Consider the following 26,972-nt stretch of genomic DNA (forward strand, 5'->3'; position numbering starts at 1 on the left):
TGACGTCACAATTACCACGCTCAATGTTCTTCATACATTCTATCTATATATACACCTACTTGCAAGAACGTTGTCATACGAAAATAGAACATTAGTGATTTAGTGGGATACGAATTATATTAAAAAACAAAAGAAGATCACTGAAGCTGAACTTCATCTTTTGTCTTTTAATGTATTCCTTGCTCCCTAAATCACTAATGTTCTATTATCGTATGACAACGTTCTTGCAAGTAGGTCTATATATATCACTGAAATACCTTAATATGATACCAGCACATTACGTTATATATTCAACTGTTAAAAACCAACATGGCTGCTGTAATGATCAATAAGAGAACAAACAATGGAAATCTATGAGCGATTTGTTAAATAACTATTGTTCTGGACTGACGAGTCGCGCTCAAGCATGTTCAGGCCTGGGTTATGCACCAATTCTCTATCAGACCATTAAAAAATAAATTCTTAGGTGTTTCTGTTTAAAGTATAACCAGCTTTCTCAAACTTTTATGCAAATTTATCCATTCAAAAAGTTAAGCACCCCAAATAAGGATACTGTTGCAATCGCATTCAACTACATCTAAAAATGAGTAATCTACGGTGAAAAGTAATTTTTGCCCTTTTGAACAAAATCCCAGGCCTTTATGCGTTTTGAGCGTTTATGTAAAAGCGTTTTTTACACATGTATGAGAGGCTAGTCAGTCCACAACAATAGTTCTCCAAATTGGTCGCCATACTTCGATTCTGCCGTCATGGAAAGCAACTCAGTTTTAGCACAAATTTGCAATCGAGAGACTAACCGTTTTTAGCAATAGATTTTCACAACCATGTTACACGCTTTAAATATAAGAAATTAAAATATGAATTCATTCTTGCACTTAACTAAAGAAATGATGTAACTTTTATTAACAATTATACGAATTTCAGAGTTAAAAAGAAAATATACACTTGTAGAATATTAAAATAATAAATGGAACAATCTAAATCGACAAAAAAGGCGTGAATAAAACCCTTCAGCTTGTGTAGTTTTTCAGACCTTGTGTCATTCTCTTGAGAATATGATTCTTTGTCTGAGTTGTATCCATAAATATATTTGTCTTCTCATGTGCAACCATTAAACAAAGAAATGATATGCTATGGAATGACACGGGTTGGAAATGGTAAACATTACGCCCAAGCCTGTCATTTTATTGAAGGTTTATTTAAACCTAGTGGGGACCACGAGTTGAATAAACTTGTAAGTAAACAAAGCAGGCAATTCGAGACCCATCAAATGCCCTTAAAGATATATCTTATCTTGTAAAACGTGGTGTAAATTATGAATGGTTTACTAAGCTTCGTGCATTCATCCATACGGGTGCTCTTAAATACTTGTGTAAAAGGAACGATCTTGAAAACTTGCGTTACTTATGGCCGGTTTACTGAGATTTGCAGCCATACAATTCCATTCTCAGTGAAATGTGAGTATGCCAAGTTTGAACTACAATCCTCACAAACTTTGCTTTAAAAGGAGTGAGTTTGTGTTTCACAATTGTGGTCCCATCTGAATTAGCTTCAAAAATCTGGGGGAGAAACGGAATAAAAGTGATGTAAGTATTTAGGCTACGGTGCAAACAAGGAAACAAGCAAACAAGGAAACAAGCAAACAGGCCAACAAGCAAACAAGCAAACAAGCAAACAAGCAAACAAGCAAACAAGCAAACAAGCAAACAAGCAAACAAGCAAACAAGCAAACAAGCAAACAAGCAAACAAGCAAACAGGCAAACAGGCAAACAGGCAAACAGGCAAACAGGCAAACAGGCAAACAGGCAAACAGGCCAACAGGCAAACAGGCCAACAGGCCAACAGGCCAACAGGCCAACAGGCCAACAGGCCAACAGCCAAACAAGCAAACAGGCAAACAGGCAAACAGGCCAACAGGCCAACAGGCCAACAGGCCAACAGGCAAACAGGCAAACAAGCAAACAAGCAAACAGGCAAACAGGCAAACAAGCAAGCGTTTCTTAATAAATACTATTTCACCTTAGGTGTACTGGTTCCATCCTCCTCGTACTCCATCCAGTCCGTTCCATTCAGGCTATAACTTATGGTATAGCTCTTAACCCATTGCAAGTCTAGTGTTTTAGGTGGCCTTCCTTGCGTTGCTACTCCATCGACATTAAACTCCCCGTCCAAAAAAACTTGCAGATACTCGCCTGCCTTTAAAAGACTAGAGCTCCAACACCATGAGCTGAAGGTTGTTATTTCTGGCGGCTGTATATAGTTTAATCTGCCTTGATGTGGACCATGACCTAGTAGATCCCAGGAACTACTTGCTGTTATAGCTGAGTCTGGTATCCGTCCGTCTTCCATTCCAAGAAGTTTGGATATGTAACAAGAACAGCGAAAAGTATCCCATGAGAAGTCGGGTTTGCATATCAGGTCGGCTGGACAAGACTTTGAAGAACACGGGCTCTGAAGTTAAAACAAGGAAACACTTGGTTCATATTAAATCAATCGACGTAATGAAGAGCGGAGGAAAAATATATTGGCAGCCGTACTGTCGCTTTTTGTTAGAACGGTTTTTGTATGAGTGATAAACGCGTACGACTTTCATAGCCTTGCTGCAGCCGTATCGTATCTTACCGTAACCGTACCCACGCGCTGTGGTTGGATGGATTACTGGAAGACAATGGGAAACCATTTCAATGCTACGGCATGTTTTACCGTGTATGTGCTGTAAGTCAGCAGCCTATGTTTTCTTCTCTTTCGAAATCCATGCTTATATGTGAAGCTATTTCAATGTTACGGCTTGTCGTACCGTGTACGTGTTGTAACTGTAAGTACTGTGTATAATTTCCTCTCATATGAGGCCATTCTAATGGGAAGCCATTTCAACGTTATGACATTTGGTAGCGTGTACGCGCTGTAAGTCAATACCGTTTGTTTCTCACTCAAACGAAAAGCGATTCAAAGTTCAAATGCTGGTTTTTTAAAGTAGTTTATCCCTACTTACCCTAATAGGGCAGTATTCGGCACCTTCCTTCCCTACCACGTGATCAGGAAATCCCACGTGATCTGTATCACTCAGCTCACATGTCCTACTCATTCCCCGTGTGGGACCCAAGTTGTACGATACGCATGCGTCATTCATAAAGCACTCGTGTTGACATTGTTCCAGGCCCGGGGAAAGCACGTTGGATGTGTGAATGGTGTGGTTGACTAAGGCCTCGTCTTTGATGCAATCTAGAAAAACCAGGTCTCTGCAGCCATCAGATGCTTTGAAAAAATAGAGTGGAATTAGACCCCGTCTACATATATACGTTTTCATTTGTAAACGCATACTTTTTGATGCTCTTAGCCCTTCCGTCCACACGTAAACGATGAAGACGCTCACCGTAAACGCATACGTTTGAAAACGCCCTTCAAAGTGGATATACTTTTGCAAACGCCGTTTACAGATTTTCGTGTGGACGGCGTATTTTATGGATATAGATGGTGGGTGGAATAAACGGCGAGCAATAGACAAATTTGTGCTTTACAAAAATTCCTTTGTTATGTGAAGCTGCTAGTATTGTGAGGGACATGCAATACGACAATCAGAGCGACAACAGTGTGTACAGAATGCTCCCTGTATACGACCCGTGCTGTGTTACTTTTGCACATTTAATATTGAAATTATTAATATTTTATGTCACAAGAAATATAGATAAAAATTAAAAATAAAAAATAAAAAAAAGAAATAGATACTTGAATAGCGGTTTCAGATTAGTAAATAACGAAACATAATAACTGAAGCTAACACGAGCCAGTCCTCCCCCGAACTTCGCAAATGATTAAAGTGCCTATGACCCCTAACTCAATTTTTTCAGCATTGATTCTACATGAAGTGAATAGTCGAATGGTGAAATATTTTTATATGATTGAGTGATGCATCTTGGAGATATCAAGGTTTATACTTCCTGTATGCTAATGAGTGTGATGTCATAGTAGGCAATTGGGTTTATTTGTCATCATTTTTAAATCAAAACACTGATTACTATGAGAAAACAAATTTACAATAACCTTTCTATAAACTCTGAGTAAGATAATTATGTTTTATACAGGATATTTTACTACCCCAGTAAATTTTCGTATATTTAATAATGCCTCCTATGACATCACATTCATTAGCATACTGGAAGTATAAACCTTGATATCTCCAAGATGCATCACTCAAATCATATAAGAATATTTCATCATTCGACTATTCACTTCATGTAGAATCAATGCTGAAAATATTGAGTTAGGGGTCGTGGGCACTTTAAAAAAATAAATTCCAAAAAATTCTGCGAATTCCCAACGAAGTAATTTTTGATAAAATTACGATTATCTATTTTCTTAACTTTAAAAGTCAAGAAAGGAGATAGAGGTTTTATATTTTGATTTGTTTGAATGAATACATTCTTTGGCTTACAGTACTTACCATTTACATATTGGACGCAGAAAAAGAGAAAAAGAAGAATGAATAATTTTCTACCATAGTTTGAATGATCGACTTGTCTTCGCAACATGGTCAGATTCCAGTTATTTTTTCGTTATTTTTCGTTGTCTAAGTGTTTTATTTTAGACCGAGGTCTCGGTTGTGATTAGAGAGCTTAAGCTCACTATTAGCACTATTTTCCCGTAGTTCTTGAATTTGTTTACAGTTTGTGATTGATGGAAAAATGTCTAACAGAGCAAATTAAAATTTTTGTACCAATGCATTCATGCTCATTCTTTCAACCTGGCTTTGTTTGAAATATTTCGCAGCATGAAAACCATTGTATTTCACAAAATGAAATTCTATCATTTTTAGTATCTTAATTAAGGATGTACTGAAATTTCTCGGAAACAACAAAATGAACGCACAGATTGAACCCTGAAACAACCTCTGAGCTGATAAAAGTTTCACAGACCAAATTTGAATTTAGCTAATAAACTAATAGTAATTAATTTTATTTGATTAAAAAGAAGATAATAATAATAAACAAACAAACAAGAAGAGTAGGTCCTGGGGTGAGTCAAGTCTTCCAAAGGCTTCTGGGATTGGCACCCGATCAAAGATGGCGGATTTTTTCCCCATCGCTTTTAAAATGAATAGAATTTATGGTAATGGTACAATTTGCTACCTTTACAAACAATTGATGTTTATAACTGCGTGGTCCTACGAGGTTGGCTTCCTGTAGAAGAGATGAAAACTGCAGAAAAACACCCCAAGCATATGAAGATGAACATTTACTAAACGAGGTGAGAGTTAGTGTTGTGTCTATTCAAAGCAGCTTTGCTAAAAGTTACAAGTATTTAGATATTATTTTGATGGTTTATAAATGAACTAATTTAGCTAGGGATGTAAGTATCTGGTTTATCAATAATATAATAGGATCCAGGTGGCTTAATCGCAATCTTTGTATGCAAATAAACTACCTTGTATAGCTAGATATAGTTTTGCATTAAATCTAATTTATCAATTGCTGGGTTTCAATCAGACGACTAATTTATCTGTTCCCTTATATGCTTTCAACCAAAATGAGTTGTTTTGAAAACTTGTGATTCAGATGGGGAAGGCCCGTCGCTAGGGGTAGTTCGGTTGCGAACGACCCCTCTTTCTCCAACTCTGTACCCGGTCTGTAGGAGTACGCAATAATGTTTATAGCTATTTTAGTTTTTCAAGAAATGGCGTAACTTTAAGCTTGGTAGAAAAACGAACCTCACCTTTGAAGGTCCTAGCGACGGGCCTGTGGTAAACATTCCGCACGAGACACGGAAGTGACATCAAGTAACGTCAAGTCACTCCAGCTTTTCATGGATCTTTCAATTACGTATCTTCAATCGTCATTCATTTTATTTTATTATTTACTCCGTGATATACAACACATCTTCAGTCGTTTCTTAAAGTTATTACCGTTTTGCCAATATTTATTTATTCAGATTGCCAATGAAGTTTTACGAGTATTAATGAGCCCATTGATAAGCGTTAAAGTAATCATTATGTAGACCTATGCAAAATGCTAGGGGACACAAGTGAAAAACGTCTGCGTATGCTCTGAATCCGTAAGCAAATTAGTCAAAACATATGTAAATTTGGCTTTCAAACATGCCTGATAAATTGGGCTTCACAAAATGCCAAAACTAATACAGTATCTTGGTCTGACAAAAGTATACTCTTTAGTATACTTGGAGGAAACAAACATTTATTTTCTCACTCAAACTCTTCAAAATTCTTAGAAAACGTGCTAAAATGCACGCATGCGCAAACGCTTTTCTCTAGTGTCATTAAAGGGTCTTAGACAGGGGTCTTAGGGCCCATGTGAATCCATTCCCTTTTACCATTGGGTATAAAAAACCTATAACGTTTGTTAGCGAGCAGAGAAGGAGATTCTGGCAATGCTGCAAATATATCTTCCTTTCCACTTGACGAATTCATTCGTAGCTGTCAAAAGAAATGATAATTTTTAGTTCAGAAAATGAAATAATGATTACAATGATATTGGACTTTCCGCGGTTGCGCGGTAAACTGCTAACGAGAAGGACGCGCCGGACTGGTTCTCGTGTTGAAAAAAACGACGTCCCCTAAAAGGTCCCGTGAATCAGCACACGTACTCGTTACCAGTTTCCCGGGCAACCTCGGACAGTCTAGTATGGAACACGGCAGGCATGTAGTAGAGCAAAGAATAAAAAATATATCATATCGGTAATGAAATATCTTGTCATACGAAAATATTGCACTGTTTGAGACAGCATTACTCTTCCATTTATTCGCATCCTCATTTATCTTATGCACTCACATTTTGGCAGGAGTCGCTGTTACCGTCACTGTTACTGTTGTTGTCTTGGTTGGCATTATCAGTGTTGTTGTTACAGTCTTAGTGACAGTCTTCGTTATGGTAACCGTTGTGGTAGCCGATGTTCCTGCTGCTGATGTTGGTTCTTGAAGCGATGGTGTCGGAGTTGCTGATGAGGTTGTTGCTTGCATCAGTTTTGTTGAAGTTGGTGTTGCCTGTACTTTTACTGATGCTGCTTTTGCTGTTGTAGATGATGACGCATATGGTGGTATTTCTTGTGTTGTTGTTGTTGATGATGATGAAGATGTAGGTGCATATGGTGGTATTTCTTGTGTTGTAGTTGATGATGATGATGAAGATGTAGGTGCATATGGTGGTATTTCTTGTGTTGCTGTTGTTGATGATGATGAAGATGTAGGTGCATATGGTGGTACTTCTTGTGTTGTTGTTGATGATGATGAAGATGTAGGTGTATATGGTGGTATTTCTTGTGTTGATGATGATGACGATGATGTAGGTGCATATGGTGGTATTTCTTGTGTTGTTGTTGATGATGATGATGATGAAGATGTAGGTGCATATGGTGGTATTTCTTGTGTTGTTGTTGATAATGATGATGAAGATGTAGGTGCATATGGTGGTATTTCTTGTGTTGTTGTTGTTGATGATGATGTAGATGTAGGTGCATATGGTGGTATTTCTTGTGTTGTTGTTGATGATGATGATGAAGATGTAGGTGCATATGGTGGTATTTCTTGTGTTGTTGTTGATGATGATGTAGATGTAGGTGCATATGGTGGTATTTCTTGTGTTGTTGTTGTTGATGATGATGTAGATGTAGGTGCATATGGTGGTATTTCTTGTGTTGTTGTTGTTGATGATGATGAAGATGTAGGTGCATATGGTGGTATTTCTTGTGTTGTTGTTGTTGATGATGATGTAGATGTAGGTGCATATGGTGGTATTTCTTGTGTTGTTGATGATGATGTAGACGTAGGTGCATATGGTGGTATTTCTTGGGTTGTTGTTGTTGATGATGATGAAGATGTAGGTGCATATGGTGGTATTTCTTGTGTTGTTGTTGATGATGATGATGCAGATGTAGGTGCATATGGTGGTATTTCTTGTGTTGTTGTTGATGATGAAGAAGATGTAGGTGCATATGGAGGTATTTCTTGTGATATTGATGATGATGATGAAGATGTAGGTGCATATGGTGGTATTTCTTGTGTTGTTGTTGTTGATGATGATGAAGATGTAGGTGCATATGGTGGTATTTCTTGTGTTGTTGTTGATGATGATGAAGATGTAGGTGCATATGGTGGTATTTCTTGTGTTGTTGTTGATGATGAAGAAGATGTAGGTGCATATGGCGGTATTTCTTGTGCTATTGATGATGATGATGAAGATGTAGGTGCATATGGTGGTATTTCTTGTGTGGTTGTTGTTGATGATGATGAAGATGTAGGTGCATATGGTGGTATTTCTTGTGTTGTTGATGATGATGTAGACGTAGGTGTATATGGTGGTATTTCTTGTGTTGTTGTTGTTGATGATGATGAAGATGTAGGTGTATATGGTGGTATTTCTTGTGTTGTTGTTGTTGTTGATGATGAAGATGTAGGTGCATATGGTGGTATTTCTTGGGTTGTTGTTGTTGTTGATGATGAAGATGTAGGTGCATATGGTGGTATTTCTTGTGTTGTTGATGATGATGATAAAGATGTAGGTGTATATGGTGGTATTTCTTGTGTTGTTGTTGATGATGATGATGCAGATGTAGGTGCATATGGTGGTATTTCTTGTGTTGTTGTTGTTGTTGATGATGAAGATGTAGGTGCATATGGTGGTATTTCTTGTGTTGTTTTTGATGATGATGATGATGAAGATGTAGATGCATATGGTGGTATTTCTTGTGTTGTTGTTGATGATGAAGATGTAGGTGCATATGGTGGTATTTCTTGTGTTGTTGTTGATGATGATGATGAAGATGTAGATGTATATGGTGGTATTTCTTGTGTTGTTGTTGATAATGATGATGAAGATGTAGGTGCATATGGTGGTATTTCTTGCGTTGTTGTCGTTGTTGTTGATGATGAAGATGTAGGTGCATATAGTGGTATTTCTTGTGTTGATGATGATGATGATGATGTAGGTGCATATGGTGGTATTTCTTGTGTTGTTGATGATGATGATGAAGATGTAGGTGCATATGGTGGTATTTCTTGTGTTGTTGTTGTTGTTGATGATGAAGATGTAGGTGCATATGGTGGTATTTCTTGTGTTGTTGTTGTTGTTGATGATGAAGATGTAGGTGTATATGGTGGTATTTCTTGCGTAGTTGTTGATGATGATGATGATGTTGATGTTACTGAACTACCATTCAGCTCGATCAAAACCACTTTCTGTTCACTATACCCTCTGAGTGAGTGATACACAAGGTTGTCGCTGAAACTTTGATACGCCCAACCTATATAGTACGACTTTCCAGGCTGACTCAGAAACAAGATAACATTTTATCAAAATTATATATGCACCATGCATAAAGCTTCTTATTATCACCAAGATATGATTCAAGGGTGAGATTTCTAGGAATGCAAGGGTGGCGAGAACGCTCGACTCTCACAAATGCGACCCAGGGTCGATTCTTGGATTCGCTGTCATATGTGAGTAGTAGTGAGGCCAATTTCTACTGTTGAATATTTTTATGGTAAAGTGACACCCCTTTGGCTATACCTTACCTTTATTTGTAAATCCATATAATCTCCTGTAGCAATTTTCCTCTTGAACTCAACAGTTGTTGTCCTATCGCTTTCTGTGGCACTTAGCAGGATGTTGTCTTGTTTTTGGTCCTTTACTGGGACTGCCAGTTGGTAAGAGAAATAGTCCTGACACAAAACAGACCATCAATAAAATTGTAGCTATAATCTTCTCTTACCTACGCATAGTACTTTGCAGCTTTTTTGGGGAAGGATGGGCGAATGAAGTGTTCGGGGAATAGAAAATAGAGGAATGAAAACAGCGAAAAATAGTATTTTTTGAGACTTAATTAGAAATAACAGCCATCAAATACCGTATATATTGTAGAATAAACACTTGTTTTGTAAAATGTTTGAAAACAAGATCTATATATCACAGCTATCAATTCATCTGCAGAGCAAAGTTAGTCCAAATTCCTATTGTTCTTCACCATTCTGTCCCCTTATAAACGAAGTGTGACGCCATAGTGAAATATATCTTGAAAATTGATTCCCATACATGCGTCGATCTATCGGCACTGTACACAAGGAACAGCCTTACCCCTATGTAACCGTGTCCATCTTTTACTCCAGCGATTACGACATCCATCTCCTCCATGTGGCGATTCTTGTTCGACAATCCAAGGCCAACCCAACCATTAGCTCTCGCTCTTAATTTAAAGAATAACTCATTTGTGGTTGAGTCGAACTTCCAGAACATGCGGTAGATGCCGTTACGAAATGAAATCTCTTTGTCATATACGATACTAGAATAAAAAAAGAAATTTCAGTGATTGAGCAAGACTTAGTGGCTCTCGCATTGGAATACTACGAGGAGCATCTTTCTCCCATACTGGGTCTGTGAACCAGCATATTCCCAGATCAGAAGCCCATTACTGGGAGCATCCATCTCCCATACTGGGTCTGTAAGCCAGCATATTTCCAGATTAGGAAATGTTTAACATATCGTATCTTTGAATTAAATAAATATACAATGGTATTTTCTAGATATTTCGTACTATGATAATCATTCAGGTACTAACCTTGGCGCTATGGGAGGGGTAGGTGGGGCAGCTGGCACAATCTCGTACATTTGTGAGCTGTAACCACGTGATGTGTGATAAGAAAGGTAATCGTTTCTGTAGTGAGTTGCAAAGGCAAAGTACACTTTCTCACCAGCCTGGAAAAATATTTTGTTAGCAAAAAATAAAACATAATTTGCATACACATCATCAAACGTTAAACAAAGAAATGATACTCTAGGGAATGACACGTGGTCTGAAATGGGAAAACATTGCGCACAAGATAAAGCGGTTTATTGCCCGTGGCTAGCAACTCTGTGGCCCTCATCCGATGATCAAATAGAAATGGCTCAAGCCCTTTCTGTTTCCTTGAGATGGGAGAGTTTGATATAGACTATGAGTATAGTTTCGAGTTTCAAATAATTGCCGGGTTCCTTGTTTACAGACTCATTTACACAGGTTTAGCCTCGTATCAGTGTTTAAATATTCACAAATACCAACGGTAAAGTAAAGAATGCACAACTTCAACAATACAAACACTTTGAAACTCGACGGGCCTTGACTGGAACACGCTTGAATCAGTTCTGCACAAAATCGAGGCTAACCCTGTGTAAATGAGTCTGTAATTAAGAAAGACAGCGGTAATTTGGCACTCGAAAACGTTCTCTTACACACTTACCTGTATCTGGATATCCTTATTATCGTTGGTGATCAGTTTTCTCTTACAGTGGATGGTCGTTATTCCACCAAATTGGCTACCACTAATAAGAGTATAATCCTGCTTGGCGTCCTGTCGGGGAGCTTTGTAACCATTCACGTGTTTATCCTAAAACACCAGAAAAAGCGACAAATGTACATGTTTTACCACTTTTCCCGCTCATTTCTGTTCTTTCGGTAGACGCGTGTACCATTTTTCGAAGTCAAAGTTTCCCGCTCTTTTCTTACCATTGGCGAATGAATTTGAATGATGGTTTAAATGGTAAGCACCCTGGTTTTTATTGCTACGCGTGCGCTGATCGAGTGAATAAGAAAACTAAATCACCGTGTAAAAATGTTTCAACTGTATCGACATATGCCTTCCTTCCTATTCATTTGCTTGTTTGATGTAATTCGCACAGAAAAAGCGTAGCTCATACTAATGTCGCTGTCTGACACTTTTCTTTTCAGCACATGTGGGGTACAATTTATGCGAACACGATCTAACGACGAAAAAATTGTTGAAATAGTCGAAGCGAGACTTAACCTTCACTACCATACCTTAAGGTACACAGTCCTGGAGTACGACGTGACCCCAGCGAAGAACAGATCCAAGTCTTTCATCCCATAGTTTGTTTTCGTCATGCCAACAGCTACATACCCGGTAGTTTTTGCACGGACTTTAAACTCGATCTCTTGAGATTCGGACAGATAGCCCCAGGTGAGGTTGAAATTACCATTGTTGAACTGTAGCTTGTTTGTCAGGGATGAGGGTGTTGGAGATGGGGTTGGAGGAGGTGTTGTGGGAAACATTAGTGGCACCAGGACATGCATTTGTGAACTGTAGCCACGCTTGGTGTGGTATTGAAGGTAATCGCGAGGGTGGGTGGCCCACGCGAAGTACGCTTTTTCACCCGCCTGTACATTTGAGGGAAATAAGATAGTAACTTATTCATCCATCCATCCATCCATCCACCCATCCATCCCTCCCTCCCTCCCTCCCTCCTTCCTTCCCTCTCTGCCTCCCTTCCTCCTTCCCTCCCTCCCTCCCTCCATTCATCCATACGTCCGTCAGTCTCCCCCACCTACCCACCCATTAATTTATCTATCCATCCACCACCTCTTCTACCATTTCATTCACTCTTTATTCTTATCTTCAACACTTCAAATCTGGGTGGCTGGCCACCCAATCCGAGACTCTCGATCCGCCCTTGTAATCAATGACATATTACGTCACATTAAATTAAACTCCACCTCACCTTAATTTGGAAATCTTTGTCATCGTTGGTAATCAGTTTTCTTCTGCAGTGAATCTTTGTTATTCCTTTGTGTTCACTGGCGCTTATTAGGGTGTAGTCCTGGTTTGTGTCAAATGTTGGAGAGCTAAGACTTGTCGCGTGTCTGTCCTGCAATTATTAATGTAGTAAAACCAAATAAAAAATCTTTACCTTGGGCGTATCCCATTTCAGCTAGACCACATGCCATTCTCTAGAGTATTATTTCTTTGTTTAACACTCGCACATGAGAATTAGGACACAGGAATATGGATCAACTCAAACAGAGCATATGTCGTTCTCTAGAGTATTATTTCTTTGTTTAACACTCTCACATGAGAATTAGGACACAGGAATATGGATCAACTCAAACAGAGCATATGCCATTCTCTAGAGAATTATTTCTTTGTTTAACACTCTCACATGAGAATTAGGACACAGGAATATGGATCAACTCAAACCGAGAATTTTATTCCCAATTGATATGCGGACTGAATTAGAAAAACATTACGTCCAAGGTAAAGAGGTCTATTTTTCAGACTGTGGAATGAGAATCGCCTATAGGAGGTATTTTCGGTTAGGTTACCAAGGGCAACGCACTAAATCTTATTAATGTGATGAACGACAGCGAATGCTCTCTTCATAAATCACGAAGCAATTTCATGTGAATCTAAAAATAACGATTATTCGTACTTTAAGCGTGAGCTCTCATTTGATTCGATATAATGACGCCATAAAGCTAATGGTTTTTAATGTAAAAATCTGATTTATTGTTTAAACATGGCAACGCAATGGGGAACTTCGTATTTAGAAAAGTAAATACAAAAACAAAGAAACCCAAAAAAAAAACAAACAAACAAACAACAACAATTTAAAAGCAACAAATGAAGCAACTAAATGATGAAAGCAAGATCAACAAATAACATAAAAAAAAGACCCATTTTTACGTTTTTAAGTTATATTTGCTTCTCAACATAACTTTAGAAATTTTAAACTTCTAAAAAAAAAAAAAAAAAAAAAAAAAAAAAGAAAGTAAAGATAAATAGTTTATCGAAAAACGTACAGATTTTCTTAAAAACTTTTGATTTTCTTGGAATTCTTAAAAGATGAAATTCTCTACCTTAGTTTACACTTGCATTTTATAGTACAAAACATACGACAGTGCTTTCTTTTATTTGATAGGGTTTGGCTTAACGCATGACTTTCACTTGCGAAACTGTAGATGGCCGAAGTTGAAATGCAAAGCAGCAAGCAAAACATTGGCATATGAAAAAATGTACATGCCATGCTAATATACATTTCCGTAAATTTGCAAAGCTTTTATCCTTGTTTTGATCCCTCCAGTGTTTTAGTAGCTTTCATTTGAGGAATTTATAAAAAAAACAAAGCTGATATAAATGTGTAGAAAATAAGATGTATAACAGGCCTTTTTGAGGTTAATTAGCTGGTCGGAAAACCAGGACCTCAGGCTTACTTAAGAATCAATTCGATGTAAACCCCTAAATATCATCTCCTATCAAGACAAAACCCACTATTAATAACTAGAGTTTACTGACCTCTAGATATGCAGTCTGTAAATATCCATCGAATCCTCCAACAAACAGATCCAGGTCTTCCATACCAGAGTTGGTTCTCGTCAGTCCCAGTGCCACATAACCAGTCGTTTTCACTCTCAATTTAAACTCAATCTCTTGTGATTCTGGCAAGTAATTCCAACGAACCTTAAACTTCCCGTTATCAAACTGTAGCTTATTGGCAGTTCTCCCAGATAATCTCGCCGAAAGAGAAATAACGTGGTTAGAAATTAAAAAGGAGAGGAATAAAAGAAATTTCATGGCGTTTTCTTTGCGAATGTCAAGACTATATGTCCTGGTCAGGTTTCGTTGCCTTTCTTTTCGTGGTGTGCGAGCAGGTAACAATGTTCGGAGCTTTAAGAAACCTAACTCTAGTAAAACAAGAGCTGACTAATTGGCTTACAAAGCATTAAAAAAGGAAAACGTTGTCTTCCGACCCACAAATCGAGAAAAAATAAACACTCATATTTAATGATCAATTAATTGGTTTTCGCGTGAGGCTAGATACGGTTCTCTGGTTTCAGTAGACATTAGCAACAAAAGGCATAATGACTTTTTCCGCCTACGGGGACTAATAGTAATATTCTCGTTTCGCAACAGTATATAAATCGCTTCATTAAACTCGTTATTTTTATCTCAAAATCTAACAGCGAACGCTATAAATTCTAAGCCGATGAAATTTTTAACGGGCGTGCCTCAAGGTCTTCTTTGGGACCCCAGGAAAAAGTAATGAGTCTAGGTTTTTTGTTATTTTTTCCCCACTCTTTTTATCCAGAAACTTTTCAGTGGAAAGTGCAATATAAGAAAAGATTTATAATGACTGTTGCCATGACTAGGAGAGGAAATCAGTGAAAAGGTCAATCATCTTGTGGAATGAAATTCTTTTCGTTGATGAAAAATAACATGACGACAAAACAAACAGACAAACAGTTTGGACGCAATCGTTTTACTTTTTTTAAAAACCTTTTATACATTCACATCTGATTTATCTTAATTTAGCCTTGTTGGTCGATAAAGAAATAATACTCAATAGAAAAAGGCACCCCGTAATACTTTTGGAGTATTTTCAGTAAAGAAAGACACAATACTCAAGGTACTAACACGGGGTTTGAGTTTGGAAAACTTTACGTCTAAAGAAAAAGATGAAAAATAAAACAAGACAATTATGCAGTGACAATACAGGACTTCTAGAGTGTATTCGCGTTTTTAGCCTAAAAAAGGCATATTTATATTCAGAAATAACTTCTTAACTTTACCCTATAAATTTCTTATAAAGCCATTCTTTATTTCATTTATTTCATTCTAATAAAATATTACATATAGGCCTTTTTTAAGATCCACAGGAACTGAAAAGGGCATAATGTACGTATTGTTCATAATAATAATAAAAAAAAAAAACAAATTAAATTTTGTTTATTTTGTTATTATGAACAGTACATGCCCTTTCAAGTTCTTGTGAATTTTAGAAAGGACCTATATGTAATGAATACGTGACCACTTTCTATGGTACTGAAAAAGGAGGGAATTTGTTTTATTTTTAGTTTCGATCGTTCTACTAAATTTATATATATCCTGAAGAAGGGCAGAATTAGTTGCGAAAAGGACGTTCAAGGATTATTATGAATACGTCACCACTTCGAAATCCTATATTTAGCTAAAAGGCTGGATTCTTTTATATTTTTAATTTTACAGCGGTTCTACGTAAAGCTAGGCTATAATTAGTTGCGAAGGAAAGGACTTTATTCAGGGATATGATTATGCTTAATACATCTCCACTTCGAAATTTTATATGTAGCTAAAAAGGACGGGAATGTAATCCTTTTGATTTTTACTACTGAATTTATATTGAAGCAAGCCTAGAATAGACTCCTTGCATTACTTAGGAATGCAGCTTGTTGAATGATAAAACAACAGGTTCTCAATTCTCAAGAGATTGAAATTCTTTTGTTTTGTCCACCAAATTGGGCACCTTTGACGTCACATGCAAGAAGTCTATTCTAACAAACTAAAAAAAAGGTAAATTTTTATTTCCTGTCGCGTTCTACTGGATTTTATTTAAGAAGAAAAGAAGCAAGGAAAGATATCATCATCAGCAACAGAGAACATTGGGTCACTGTTGCTGCTGTTGTGGGGATCGGCTTCTGTGTAGAGGTTGTTTCTGGACTTGGGCGAGCAGTTGTGGTGGAACCAGCATCAGCAGCGACGACCAGATCAACGTTTTGACTGTAACCTCTTTGGGTATGTTGTGTGAAATCGTCGCTTGAACTATGGTATGCCCATGCCAAAAAATATGATTCACCTGTCTGAGATAAGTAAAAATATATATACTTTTTATAGAAGCCGAGGGCAATTTTTGAAAAGAACTTTGAGTGGCGTATATTCGTCATTTTCCATACATCGGTTCACTGGTCAAACAAAAAGCATTCAGTCGAGGTTGCAAGGTTCAAATTTGAAGAATCCTTTGAAAGTACCTTGGCGCCTCGCTTGAGCGCTTTGTGTTTGACCAGTGAACCAATGTATGGAAAATGGTGAATAGCTCTTACTAATGGACAGCAAATTGACCAATCATAGCACGTGAAGTTACCTTACCATATAATAGATATTATTACTTGTGTAAGCTAATCAAAGTCAAAGGAAAAAGTGATTTGGCTAATTTCTTTATCATTTTATAATTTCACGCCGTTAACTAACAATAAGGAGTATTTATGTCGTTATGTTGGAGGACTACCTGGTATTGTCATCCAATATGGCTACTACACTTACTTACACTTTTATTGCACAAAATATTAACTTTCATTCTTTGAAGATTGGAGATTTAATTTAACGTTTAGCAGGAGGACCGACTGATCTTGTCATCCAACATGACCACTATAGCGATAAGTTTAATTTGCCATGCTGGAGGACTTAGCTCATCGAACTGATATGGTTATACTACCTTGTTTCCATTGAGGATATGTGATTTAATTTACAGCATAGTAGAGAGAGTTTATTTCCCATGTTAGAGGACTGAGTTCGATAAACACGTTGCATTATGGTCTAGCTTGGGTACAAACAACACCATATAATGCATGATGAACAAAAGATGTTTGTACCGAAGCAAGATCACAATGCACCATATTATCCATTCACTATATCTCAGAAAAGGTCTGTTGTCTTACCTTAAATTGTTGATCATTTGCATCTTCGGTGTCGAGTTTCCTCTTAAACTCCACAGTTGTGTTAACCCCGTCTTCTTTCGCACTTATCAGGTGCCAGTCCTGTGAGGAATCTCGTGAAGGAGTGAATGTGCCTCTAGCATAGTAATCCTATAATACAGAGAGAATTATTGAATAATAGAATCAAGGGACGGCATTTGCCTCTCACCTCTAGGGTCTAAACTGCATTTCGATCTGCCATGCCCTGACTTAGATCAGCCAAGAGGTTGTTTCAGGGTTCAATCTGTGAGTTAGCCTTGCCCTCACTTATAGATCAGCCAAGAGGTTGTTTCAGGGTTCAAGATCTGTGAGTTAGCCATGCCCTGACTTAGATCAGCCAAGAGGTTGTTTCAGGGTTCAATCTGTGAGTTAGCCTTGCCCTCACTTATAGATCAGCCAAGAGGTTTCAGGGTTCAAGATCTGTGAGTTAGCCATGCCCTGACTTAGATCAGCCAAGAGGTTGTTTCAGGGTTCAATCTGTGAGTTAGCCTTGCCCTCACTTATAGATCAGCCAAGAGGTTGTTTCAGGGTTCAAGATCTGTGAGTTAGCCATGCCCTGACTTAGATCAGCCAAGAGGTTGTTTCTGGGATCGATCAGTGAGTTAGCCATGCCCTGACTTAGATCAGCCCAGAGGTTGTTTCTGGGATCGATCAGTGAGTTAGCCATGCCCTGACTTAGATCAGCCAAGAGGTTGTTTCTGGGATCGATCAGTGAGTTAGCCATGCCCTGACTTAGATCAGCCCAGAGGTTGTTTCAGGGTATCGACAGAATTTGAGCATAAAAAGGCTTAATCAATTCTTCCATATCATCAGCCATTCGAAAAATCTTACAAAATAAAACAATCATTGAGTTCGGTTTTCGCATGATATCGTAAATTATCAAGACCATAACTTACGATATCATACTCAACCTCGTCCAATAAAATAATTGTATAGTATTTGCACAGCTAAGCTAAAGTGTGCAATAAGAATTGGCATCACAACACATCTCACCCCTATAAATCCTTGTCCTGCAGATACATTAGCCACTACAATGTCTAAGTTAGCCATGCCAGAGTTTTGTTGTGAAAATCCAAGTCCTACCCAACCAGTAGCCTTCACCACCAGCTTAAAAAACAACTCGTTTGTGTTGGAGTCAAATTTCCAGAATACAAGGTAGTCACCATTGTTGAACGACAGCTGTTTGTTGTAGACGTTACTGAGGACGAGATAAAAATGTCAGAATTTGCATTCATCATTGCATTTAGCCAAAAGCTTAAAAAATATGGCTTGGAAAAAGCCAACAGGAATAGACCTTATTCGTGGTGTGACAATGTTTTCCCAATTCAGCGTGACGAACCTCCAGAGGATTCATTTTCTTTTGTTTTTACTCTTCGACAAATTCATGAGTATCCCAAAGGATACGAAAGGAATAACGATGATATCCCGACGAGTTTCAAAAAAATAGCTCTTCATTCCCCCAGAGGTTTGTCACGCTGAATTGGGAAAACATTGTCACACCACGAATAAGGTCTATTAAGGAAATGTTTTTGCCAAGAGAAAGCTAAAATTTAACCTATTGATTTTATATGAAAAAAAATTAAGTTTAAAAAAGTAAATATAGATGGCTTTACAGCCCGTCTTGTGAGTGCCCAGCTTGATGACATAATGCATCGTTGTAGAGAAACATTTAAAAATCTGATCTGCCCTTGATGGCAAACAAAGCAGGATACATTGACGTGGGGATGTTGATTTTTCAGTTCGAGTAGCATTCACGGAAGACAAAAGTAGGAAAGAAAGATAGAAGAAAGGAAGAAAGAACGAAAGAAAGAAGAAAGAATAGTCCCCTTCACAATTCCCTGCGCCATCTTGAAAGGTAGCCGTGCCTTTGCATCGAAGCGAGACGAACGGTGAGCTTGCAGTGATAGAGACGTGAATAATTGTCCAAGGTGTTATCAAAAAAGGTGTTTATCATCCCAAGCTCACCGTTCGTCTCGCTTTGATGTAGAGGCACGGCTACTTTTCAAGATGGCGCAGGGAACTGTGAAGGGGGCTATTATCGAAAAATAAAATATTCTTGGAAAACACTATATAGTTTATATTATGCCTCGTAACAGACAAAATCTTTCTAAAAAATCAATATGCCATGAGTTGAGTAGCGTTGTGTGCATAGAACTTTGAATGTAGTGAATAAGTGCCCCCAGTTAGCAAGATTTAAAGCGCTAGAACGAATAGACAAAAATAAAGAGAGATTTAGTCTATTTTTACCAACTCATTCTGCCTCACGATCTTCGTACACTAATACATCTCTTTACAAACCTTGGAGCGATAGTTGGAGAGGTGTTCGGAGCGGTGTTCGTAGCATTGGCTGGAGCGGTGGTCGGAGCGGTGGTCGGAGCAGTGGCTGGAGCTGTGATTGGAGCAGTGGTTGGAGCAGTGGTTGGAGCAGTGACTGGAGCGGTGGTCGGAGCGGTGGTCGGAGCAGTGGCTGGAGCTGTGATTGGAGCAGTGGTTGGAGCAGTGGTTGGAGCAGTGATTGGAGCTGTGGTTGGAGCGGTGGTAGGGGGAGGCGTCGTAGTTTGTGGTAAAGGTACCAGTTCGTGCACCTGTGGACTATAGCCTCGGGCAGTATGATATGCGAGAGTATCGCTGCTGGTATGGGTCGCCCATGCAAAATACACCTTGTCTCCAGGCTGAGTAGTAAACCAAACAACTCATTCTTAGTATTGCAGCAGTAGAAAAAGTAAAATTACTCGGAGAAAATATAGTTATTACTAGAGCTGGTTTTACCCCACTAGGACCTCGCTAACCTCCAGGCATCAGCTGACTGGCTTTTAGTTTTTTTTAAATCAAATAATTGATACCTCTGACCATTTTATGTAAATGTTAGAAGGCTATAGAAGAAAAACGTGCCGCATCTGGAGTTGTAAGAATTGCAGAAAAAAGTGTTCAAATTGACCTCTTTATCTTGGCCGTAAATGTTTCCCCATTTCAGGCCACATGTCATTCTCATGAGGATAATATTTGTTTGTTTGAGTTGTACCCATAGTCATTTGATATACTCTAAGGAATTGGAAAGTTGGTTTGAAATGGGGAAAAATTATGTCCAAAGAAAGAGGTCTATTCCTAATGCAACTTAGACAGAACAATGAATTCTGATAAACATATTACCTGGATAAGTAGGTCTTTGACATCCTGAGTGTTGAGTCTTCTCTTGCAGTGAACCATTGTTACACCATTTGACTCGCTGGCGCTGATGAGCGTGTAGTCCTGTTGGGAATCCTGTGGTGGTTCGCCCTTTCCAATGGCATAGTTATCCTACGAAAAGACATGACAAAAGGTATGTTTGATACTAATTAAGATTTTTTAAGAGGAAATTTTTTCAATAACGAGCAATAATGGCAAAAAGCGCCAAAAACTAGACCTTCGTATGAGTTTTGATCCCAATTTAACACTCGAAACCTTTTTTTAACAGTTAGAAACTGATGTACTATGATAAAATGCCTGTTTGAAGCGGTATTTTCAATTGTACAAAGATGGATGTTTTGTTGCATTTGTGTTGGAATGTTACTTTGTCAGGCTTTTTTTATAGAAAATGTATGGCGGGAAATACGCAAATAAAGGCCTTAACCTCATTTTCGATTCAAATTTTTTAAACTAATCTAAACTAAACTAAGCTAAGCTAAGCTAAACTAAACTAAACTAAGCTAAGCTAAGCTAAGCTAAGCTAAGCTAAGCTAAGCTAAGCTAAACTAAACTAAGCTAAACTAAACTAAGCTAAACTAAACTAAGCTAAACTAAACTAAGCTAAACTAAACTAAGCTAAACTAAACTAAACTAAACTAAACTAAACTAAACTAACTAAACTAAACTAAACTAAACTAAGCTAAACTAAACTAAGCTAAGCTAAACTAAGCTAAACTAAGCTAAACTAAACTAAGCTAAGCTAAACTAAGCTAAACTAAACTAAACTAAGCTAAGCTAAACTAAACTAAACTAAGCTAAACTAAACTAAGCTAAACTAAACTAAGCTAAGCTAAACTAAGCTAAACTAAACTAAACTAAACTAAGCTAAACTAAAATTTCTAAAACACGTAATAAAGCTTCATAAGTTTAAAGGTTATCATTATTCAGAATTCATAAATCATTTATAAGACGTAATGATCGTTTATTGCTGTCATTAATTATTACTAATGACATCTCTTTGTTCCTTAGCAAATACTTCATAGACGATTAACTTTTTTTGATAAAGAGTTCAAAAATAATCTTAAATCTTCTTCAAAAATATCTTATTAAATTATTAGAAGTTAATAGTCATGCAATGTGGCGAGTTTTTCGATGTGTTCTGAATCAAGTCAGGTGTTGGAAGCTTTTCCGCGTGGTATTTAGTGTAAACGAATTCTTATTGGTATAAACATTACGTTAGTTTTTTTTAAGGATAATCACGTACGTAAAGCAAATCAATCATTTAATTTCGCAATCAAGCCTTTTTTGGACTCGTCTACCGTGTGTTTATGCATCACGGTTGTTTCGATAATATCCGCCTAGTTACTTCCACACATATACGTACGAATATCTTATGTCTATTTTCGCCATCAATTTCTATCTTTGCTCGCTTGTAACACAAGGAAATATTGTACAAAAGCTTATACAAATAGGCATCACATTTTACTAAGAAATAATGTCTGAATGAGTCTTTTATGATATCTTTATGAAGTCGAAGTCAGTTTTAATTTTTTAACGCAATATTTGAGAATTAAAATCACTTGAAATTATTCTTCCCATAAAGAACTACCCTAGCTTCTCTATTACATCTGAGTTTGACTGATGAGATTTTAGATAGTGCTTGCTATTACAAAACATTAGATGATAAACTTATCAGTTCCTCTTGGCATTTCCCCTTCGTTTTTGCGGTATACAGTGCGTTTCTGAGATATTCAGTGAAAACATTTAAAACATAGTAGTATTAATTGATTTGACCAATGAACCACTTTCTTCAATGAAAATCACCATTGTAATATAGTTAAGTCTTTTTGGAAATATTTTTGAATGTTTTCTAATTTAAAGAGAACTTTTTTGAGAAAAAAGTCGATTTGATATTAAAATAAGTTACCTTTAGATAACTTGTGCCTCCAGAATCGACTCCCCCAACGAAAAGATCCAAGTTTTGCATTCCAGAGTTGGTTTTTGTCAGTCCTAGTGATACATACCCAGTAGTTTTAGCACGAACTTCGAACTCGATCTCTTGAGAAGCAGATAAATAATTCCAAGTAACGTTGAAGATTCCGTTACCTAATGTTAGGTGGTTAAGAGCGTCCGCAGTTGCGAAAAAGAGAACAAAGATTCGAAATACCAAGGCAAAAAAGTTAAAAGATTTCATCTTGGCGGTGCGTTCTAGGAAAGAAATCGACCCTGTTCTTGCTCGAGCTCGATCGTGACGCAAGTATATTTCATGTCAGTGATTAATAAGAGCACTATTCTATCTACGTTAGTTTTTCTGATTAATTATTCTTTTTCTTTGCTTAAACAGACGTAAATCAATCTATCAGGTTAGCTTTTGTAAGAATGTCTTTGAAGCGTAACGTTACAATATATCAGTACTCAACGCAATATACAGCCACCTTTCCGTTCGAACTTAAAAACCCAACTTTTCGATGCGTTCACACTAAATTTCCAATATGGTGTAAAGGCAAAGGCTACTCGACCCTTTTTTCTCTCTCAACGTTTTGTTTTAAAATTTCTTTGAACGTGAGGATTATGTTTGAATTAAACTCAAAATGAAGCTTTTTATTCGTTTTTTGTCAGCTTTGTTTTACAATCTGCATCGTGAGCTGTTAGTGCTATTGGGTACACTTTGTATGTTTAATAAATCAATTATTTATTTGTGCTAATATAAGGTTTTTAAGCTGAATATTATTTAATTAAATACTTTATAAAACAGCGTTTTCGTTTGTGATGCAATAGTTATTTATAGCTTAAACATATTTAATAGTGTTCTACTCGAAACGGTCCCACAGGCTGTACTCAGCTCCTGCTTGAGAATTGGGGAGTCAAAGATAGAGGACATCTACAAAGAACTCAAAACAGTGCAAAAGGAGAGGGGAGGGAGTAGGAATAAAGAAAACCATGGAGAGCAACCGCAGGTCATTTGTGGATCCAGGGGGGTTCATGTGGGATATCTTTTGTGAACCCAATTATGTTCTTTACGCTCAGTAGATTGAAATTGGAATCCTCCTTTTGTGGGGCCAATCTTACCAGCCAATCTTTGACGTCCACCAAATTCTATTAATTTGTGGCAACAGAAAATTGTACGATTTTGAGAAGCGCTGTAAAGAAATGTATGGAGTGATGTTCGATGTTGAGTGTATGACGTCACAGACTCCAAAAAATAATCGTAAAAATATCATACTTTCGTCCTGAATATCGAAAAAACACTTCATACGGTGATTATTGGACCTTTAAAGAGTATTTTTAGGAAGTTTCAGCTGAATCCAAGTTTGAGCGATTTTCGTCATAGTAGCACTTTAATTAGTGTTGTTATACGAATGTATTGTGCTCACTGAAGCCAGTGTTCAGTGGAGAATCAATCTAAAAACCAAAGAAAAGCTGACTACCACCACCACAGCTTTTTGTTGTGGTTGTGGATGTGGAAGGGGTAGAAGGTTTCGAAGTCGTCACCCTACCATTGCCAGACGCAACCGTGGTGTCATGGACAACACTGAAAAAGAGATAAACAGAACTGGCAACTCGTTTGATATATTTGAAAAATGTACCTGGTTTGGATTGGATAAACTATAGGAATAAGGATGTACCCAAATGCATTGGATGGGCGTATACACAGGGCCGTAACCATAACTTTTACAGGGAGGGTGTACATCGAATAAAATCGGACCATTGAGCGTTTTTTTTTAAGAAAGGAGGACCAAAAAAAAAAAAAAAAAAAAGGAGATGGACGGGCGGACCTTAAGCACCCTGTGCTCCCCCCCTAGTTACGGCCCTGTTACACTCAATTGAAGAATCGTTATCGGGTTCAGAAACATAGAACATAGAAGCTGAGACCGAAATGGCACATGAGGAGTAAATAAGCGGTTTCGTCTACGCTGCAACCTATAAAAATGCGAAGCCCGAAAGTCTCTCAAATGCAGGTCTTCTGAATACGCGTTTGGCATTCTAAACCGACTGCATGGATGACGCAAATGAATAAATTATAATATAATTATGTCATTTTCCATGTGCCATTTTGGTCTCAGCTTTTATCTTCTATGTTTCTGAACCCGACAACGATTCATATAGGGATATATAGGGATCAAACAATGTATCCAAAATAGATTGCATAAACGTATAGGATTTGCATCCAGGGGGCAAATAGCCCTTTGTAATTACAGAAATGAAGTCGATCGATATCCGAACAAAGAACGACAACAGAAAACAACACAAGATGAATTAAGTCGGCAAATTGATATCACCTTTACCCATAAAAGGAAGAAAAACGCTCTAAGCTCTATATATTTCCCGTCATCTTTTGTTTTTGTTTTGCCCCCTGGCAGGATGGCCGCCGTATCGTCGAAGTACTCCATTGTTGAGCTATAACTGTCAATTTCAATTCCAATGCTTAATATATAGAGTTTTGCCATCTGGTAGATTCACTAAACCCGGACCTACAAACATCTCCAAGAAAGGCGTTCTCTCTGCATTCTATTTATTGATTATTTTTCATATATTTACGAACCTTGTAGGCTGTAGTCACCACTGGTACGAGCACGTGCATCTGTGAGCTATAACCACGATGATTTGAATGATATTGAAGGTCGTCAGAACTTGTGTGATATGCCCAGGCAATATACACTGGGTCTCCAGGCTATAGGGCATCAAAATGACAAATGTATGATAATATAATATATTATTAAAATTATTGTTATTATTCTAATATATTATTTAACAATTATTCGCCTTAGGCGAAGTGAATATCGGGGAATATTTACCGAGACGCGAGTCTTCGAGCGGCGAGATAAATATTCGTTCTCCGATATTCACTGAGGCTGAGGCAAATAATTGTTTTAGTATAAATACACAGGTGATTCTTTCAAAAAAATAAAAATAAAATAAAAGACACATTTAAAATTAGGAAAAAGACCTTTAGCAAGGTTTACTAGCCTGGATAAGTAGGTCTTTGACATCCTGAGTGTTGAGTCTTCTCTTGCAGTGAACCATTGTTACACCATTTGACTCGCTGGCGCTGATGAGCGTATAGTCCTGTTGTGAATCCTCTGGTGGTTCGCCCGTTCCAATGGCATAGTAATCCTATGTATTGAGAAGTATAACAGCTTTTCATATTTTCGAGCGATTTCATCCAAAACTAAATCCGTAAGATTCTGGAGACAATTGAGACATACTGGCTTAGCTGTGCCCTGACTTATTAGATCAGCCCAGAGGTTGTTTCAGGGTTCCTTCTGTGAGTTAGCCGTGCCCTGACTTAGATAAGCTCAGAGGTTGTTTCAGGGTTCAATCTGTGATTTGGTCGTGCCCTGACTTAGATCAGCCCAGAGGTTGTTTCAGGGTCTGATCTGTGAGTTAGCCGTGCCCTGACTTAGATCAGCCTAGAGGTTGTTCTATGGTTCGATCTGTGAGTTAGTTGTGCCCCGACTTAGATCAGCCAAGAGGTTGTTTCAGGGTTCGATCTGTTAGTTAGCCATGCACTGACTTAGATCAGCCCAGAGGTTGTTTCAGGGTTACCATGAATTCACATACCCGAAACGGAGTACAATTAACGGAATACAATTAACAATTTATTGTACTCCTCTTGACCAATCAGAATTTAGTAATTTTGCTGGATGTGGTATAAGTACCCTGATTTAACAAACGAGATTGCATCGATATCCGCACAATACGAATTCTTCATTTGTTTTTCACATTTCGATGATCGTCAGTATTTGCGCGCCATCATGCATGGTATTACGTTCCAGATATTGTTCTTATTTTTACTACTCACTAAGTTCTTTCAAAATTTTAATTTGATATTAAAAGAAGTTACCTTTAGATAACTTGTGTCTCCAGAATCGACTCCCCCAACGAAAAGATCCAAGTTTTGCATTCCAGAGTTGGTTTTTGTCAGTCTGACACATACCCAGTAGTTTTAGCACGAACTTCGAACTCGATCTCTTGAGATCCAGATAGATAATTCCAAGTAACGTTGAATTTTCCGTTTTGAAATTGCAACTCGTTTACAGCAACTGAGTATGTTACGAAGATTATCGAAACAATGAAAAGAGTTTTGGCAAAAAACTCGAACCGTTTCATCTTATAACCTTGAAGCAAACCAAGTTGGAGTTCAAGAATAGTGGTATTGATTGACTCAATCGAAAATTTTAAGCTGGAACTTCGCTTTGATGCAGAACTGATTCCACTTCGTCGAACATTTATTTTATACTTGAAAAATGCAAATGCTAATGACAGCTGGTTGGAAAATAAATTAATCACCCTATTTTTTAGGTGTTTTTATAGTGGCGTCGGTTTTTATAGAAATGACTCTTCTTAGAGTTTCTTTCTTCGACTCTTTTTTACTATAAAGCGAAGTTTTCTGGAAGCTGAATTTGAACATAGATAAGCTTACCTAGAGTGCAAACAATATACATACATACATACATACATACATACATACATACATACATACATACATACATACATACATACATACATACATACATACATACATACA

At 37.6% G+C, this 26,972-nt stretch overlaps 3 protein-coding genes across 3 annotated transcripts in view; 1 reads left to right on the forward strand and 2 right to left on the reverse strand.

Annotated features, from left to right (window-relative positions):
- Positions 1 to 850: 850 nt before the first annotated feature.
- LOC116299848 (lactadherin-like) lies at positions 851 to 3,320 on the reverse strand. The gene is made up of 3 exons (XM_031708568.2): positions 2,994 to 3,320; positions 2,021 to 2,452; positions 851 to 1,559 (listed from the first exon to the last, which is right to left on the reverse strand). Exons 1-3 carry the CDS (start codon positions 3,318 to 3,320, stop codon positions 1,416 to 1,418), a joined length of 903 nt encoding a protein of 300 aa, XP_031564428.2. The 3' UTR covers positions 851 to 1,415.
- A 1,926-nt stretch (positions 3,321 to 5,246) lies between these two features.
- On the reverse strand, positions 5,247 to 26,724 carry LOC116299842 (uncharacterized). The gene is made up of 18 exons (XM_089035872.1): positions 26,289 to 26,724; positions 25,412 to 25,558; positions 24,987 to 25,115; positions 22,371 to 22,712; positions 20,429 to 20,575; positions 19,577 to 19,950; positions 18,272 to 18,476; positions 17,243 to 17,389; positions 16,139 to 16,387; positions 14,067 to 14,474; positions 12,496 to 12,642; positions 11,798 to 12,154; positions 11,220 to 11,366; positions 10,562 to 10,698; positions 10,081 to 10,285; positions 9,522 to 9,668; positions 6,784 to 9,272; positions 5,247 to 6,428 (listed from the first exon to the last, which is right to left on the reverse strand). Exons 1-18 carry the CDS (start codon positions 26,346 to 26,348, stop codon positions 6,419 to 6,421), a joined length of 5,847 nt encoding a protein of 1,948 aa, XP_088891998.1. The 5' UTR covers positions 26,349 to 26,724; the 3' UTR covers positions 5,247 to 6,418.
- The window catches only part of LOC116288218 (non-lysosomal glucosylceramidase-like), a 42,889-nt gene continuing 36,410 nt past the window's right edge, over positions 20,494 to 26,972 (forward strand). The window contains exon 1 of the mRNA XM_089035074.1: positions 20,494 to 20,597. The gene's annotated coding sequence lies outside the window, so the exon portion shown is untranslated. The remainder of the gene's footprint in view (positions 20,598 to 26,972) is intronic.

The sequence above is a fragment of the Actinia tenebrosa genome, unplaced genomic scaffold (assembly GCF_029948245.1).
Source record: "Actinia tenebrosa isolate PJP-AT-01 unplaced genomic scaffold, QUT_ActTen_1.0 PGA_scaffold3__52_contigs__length_22856419, whole genome shotgun sequence".
Lineage (NCBI taxonomy): Eukaryota > Metazoa > Cnidaria > Anthozoa > Actiniaria > Actiniidae > Actinia > Actinia tenebrosa.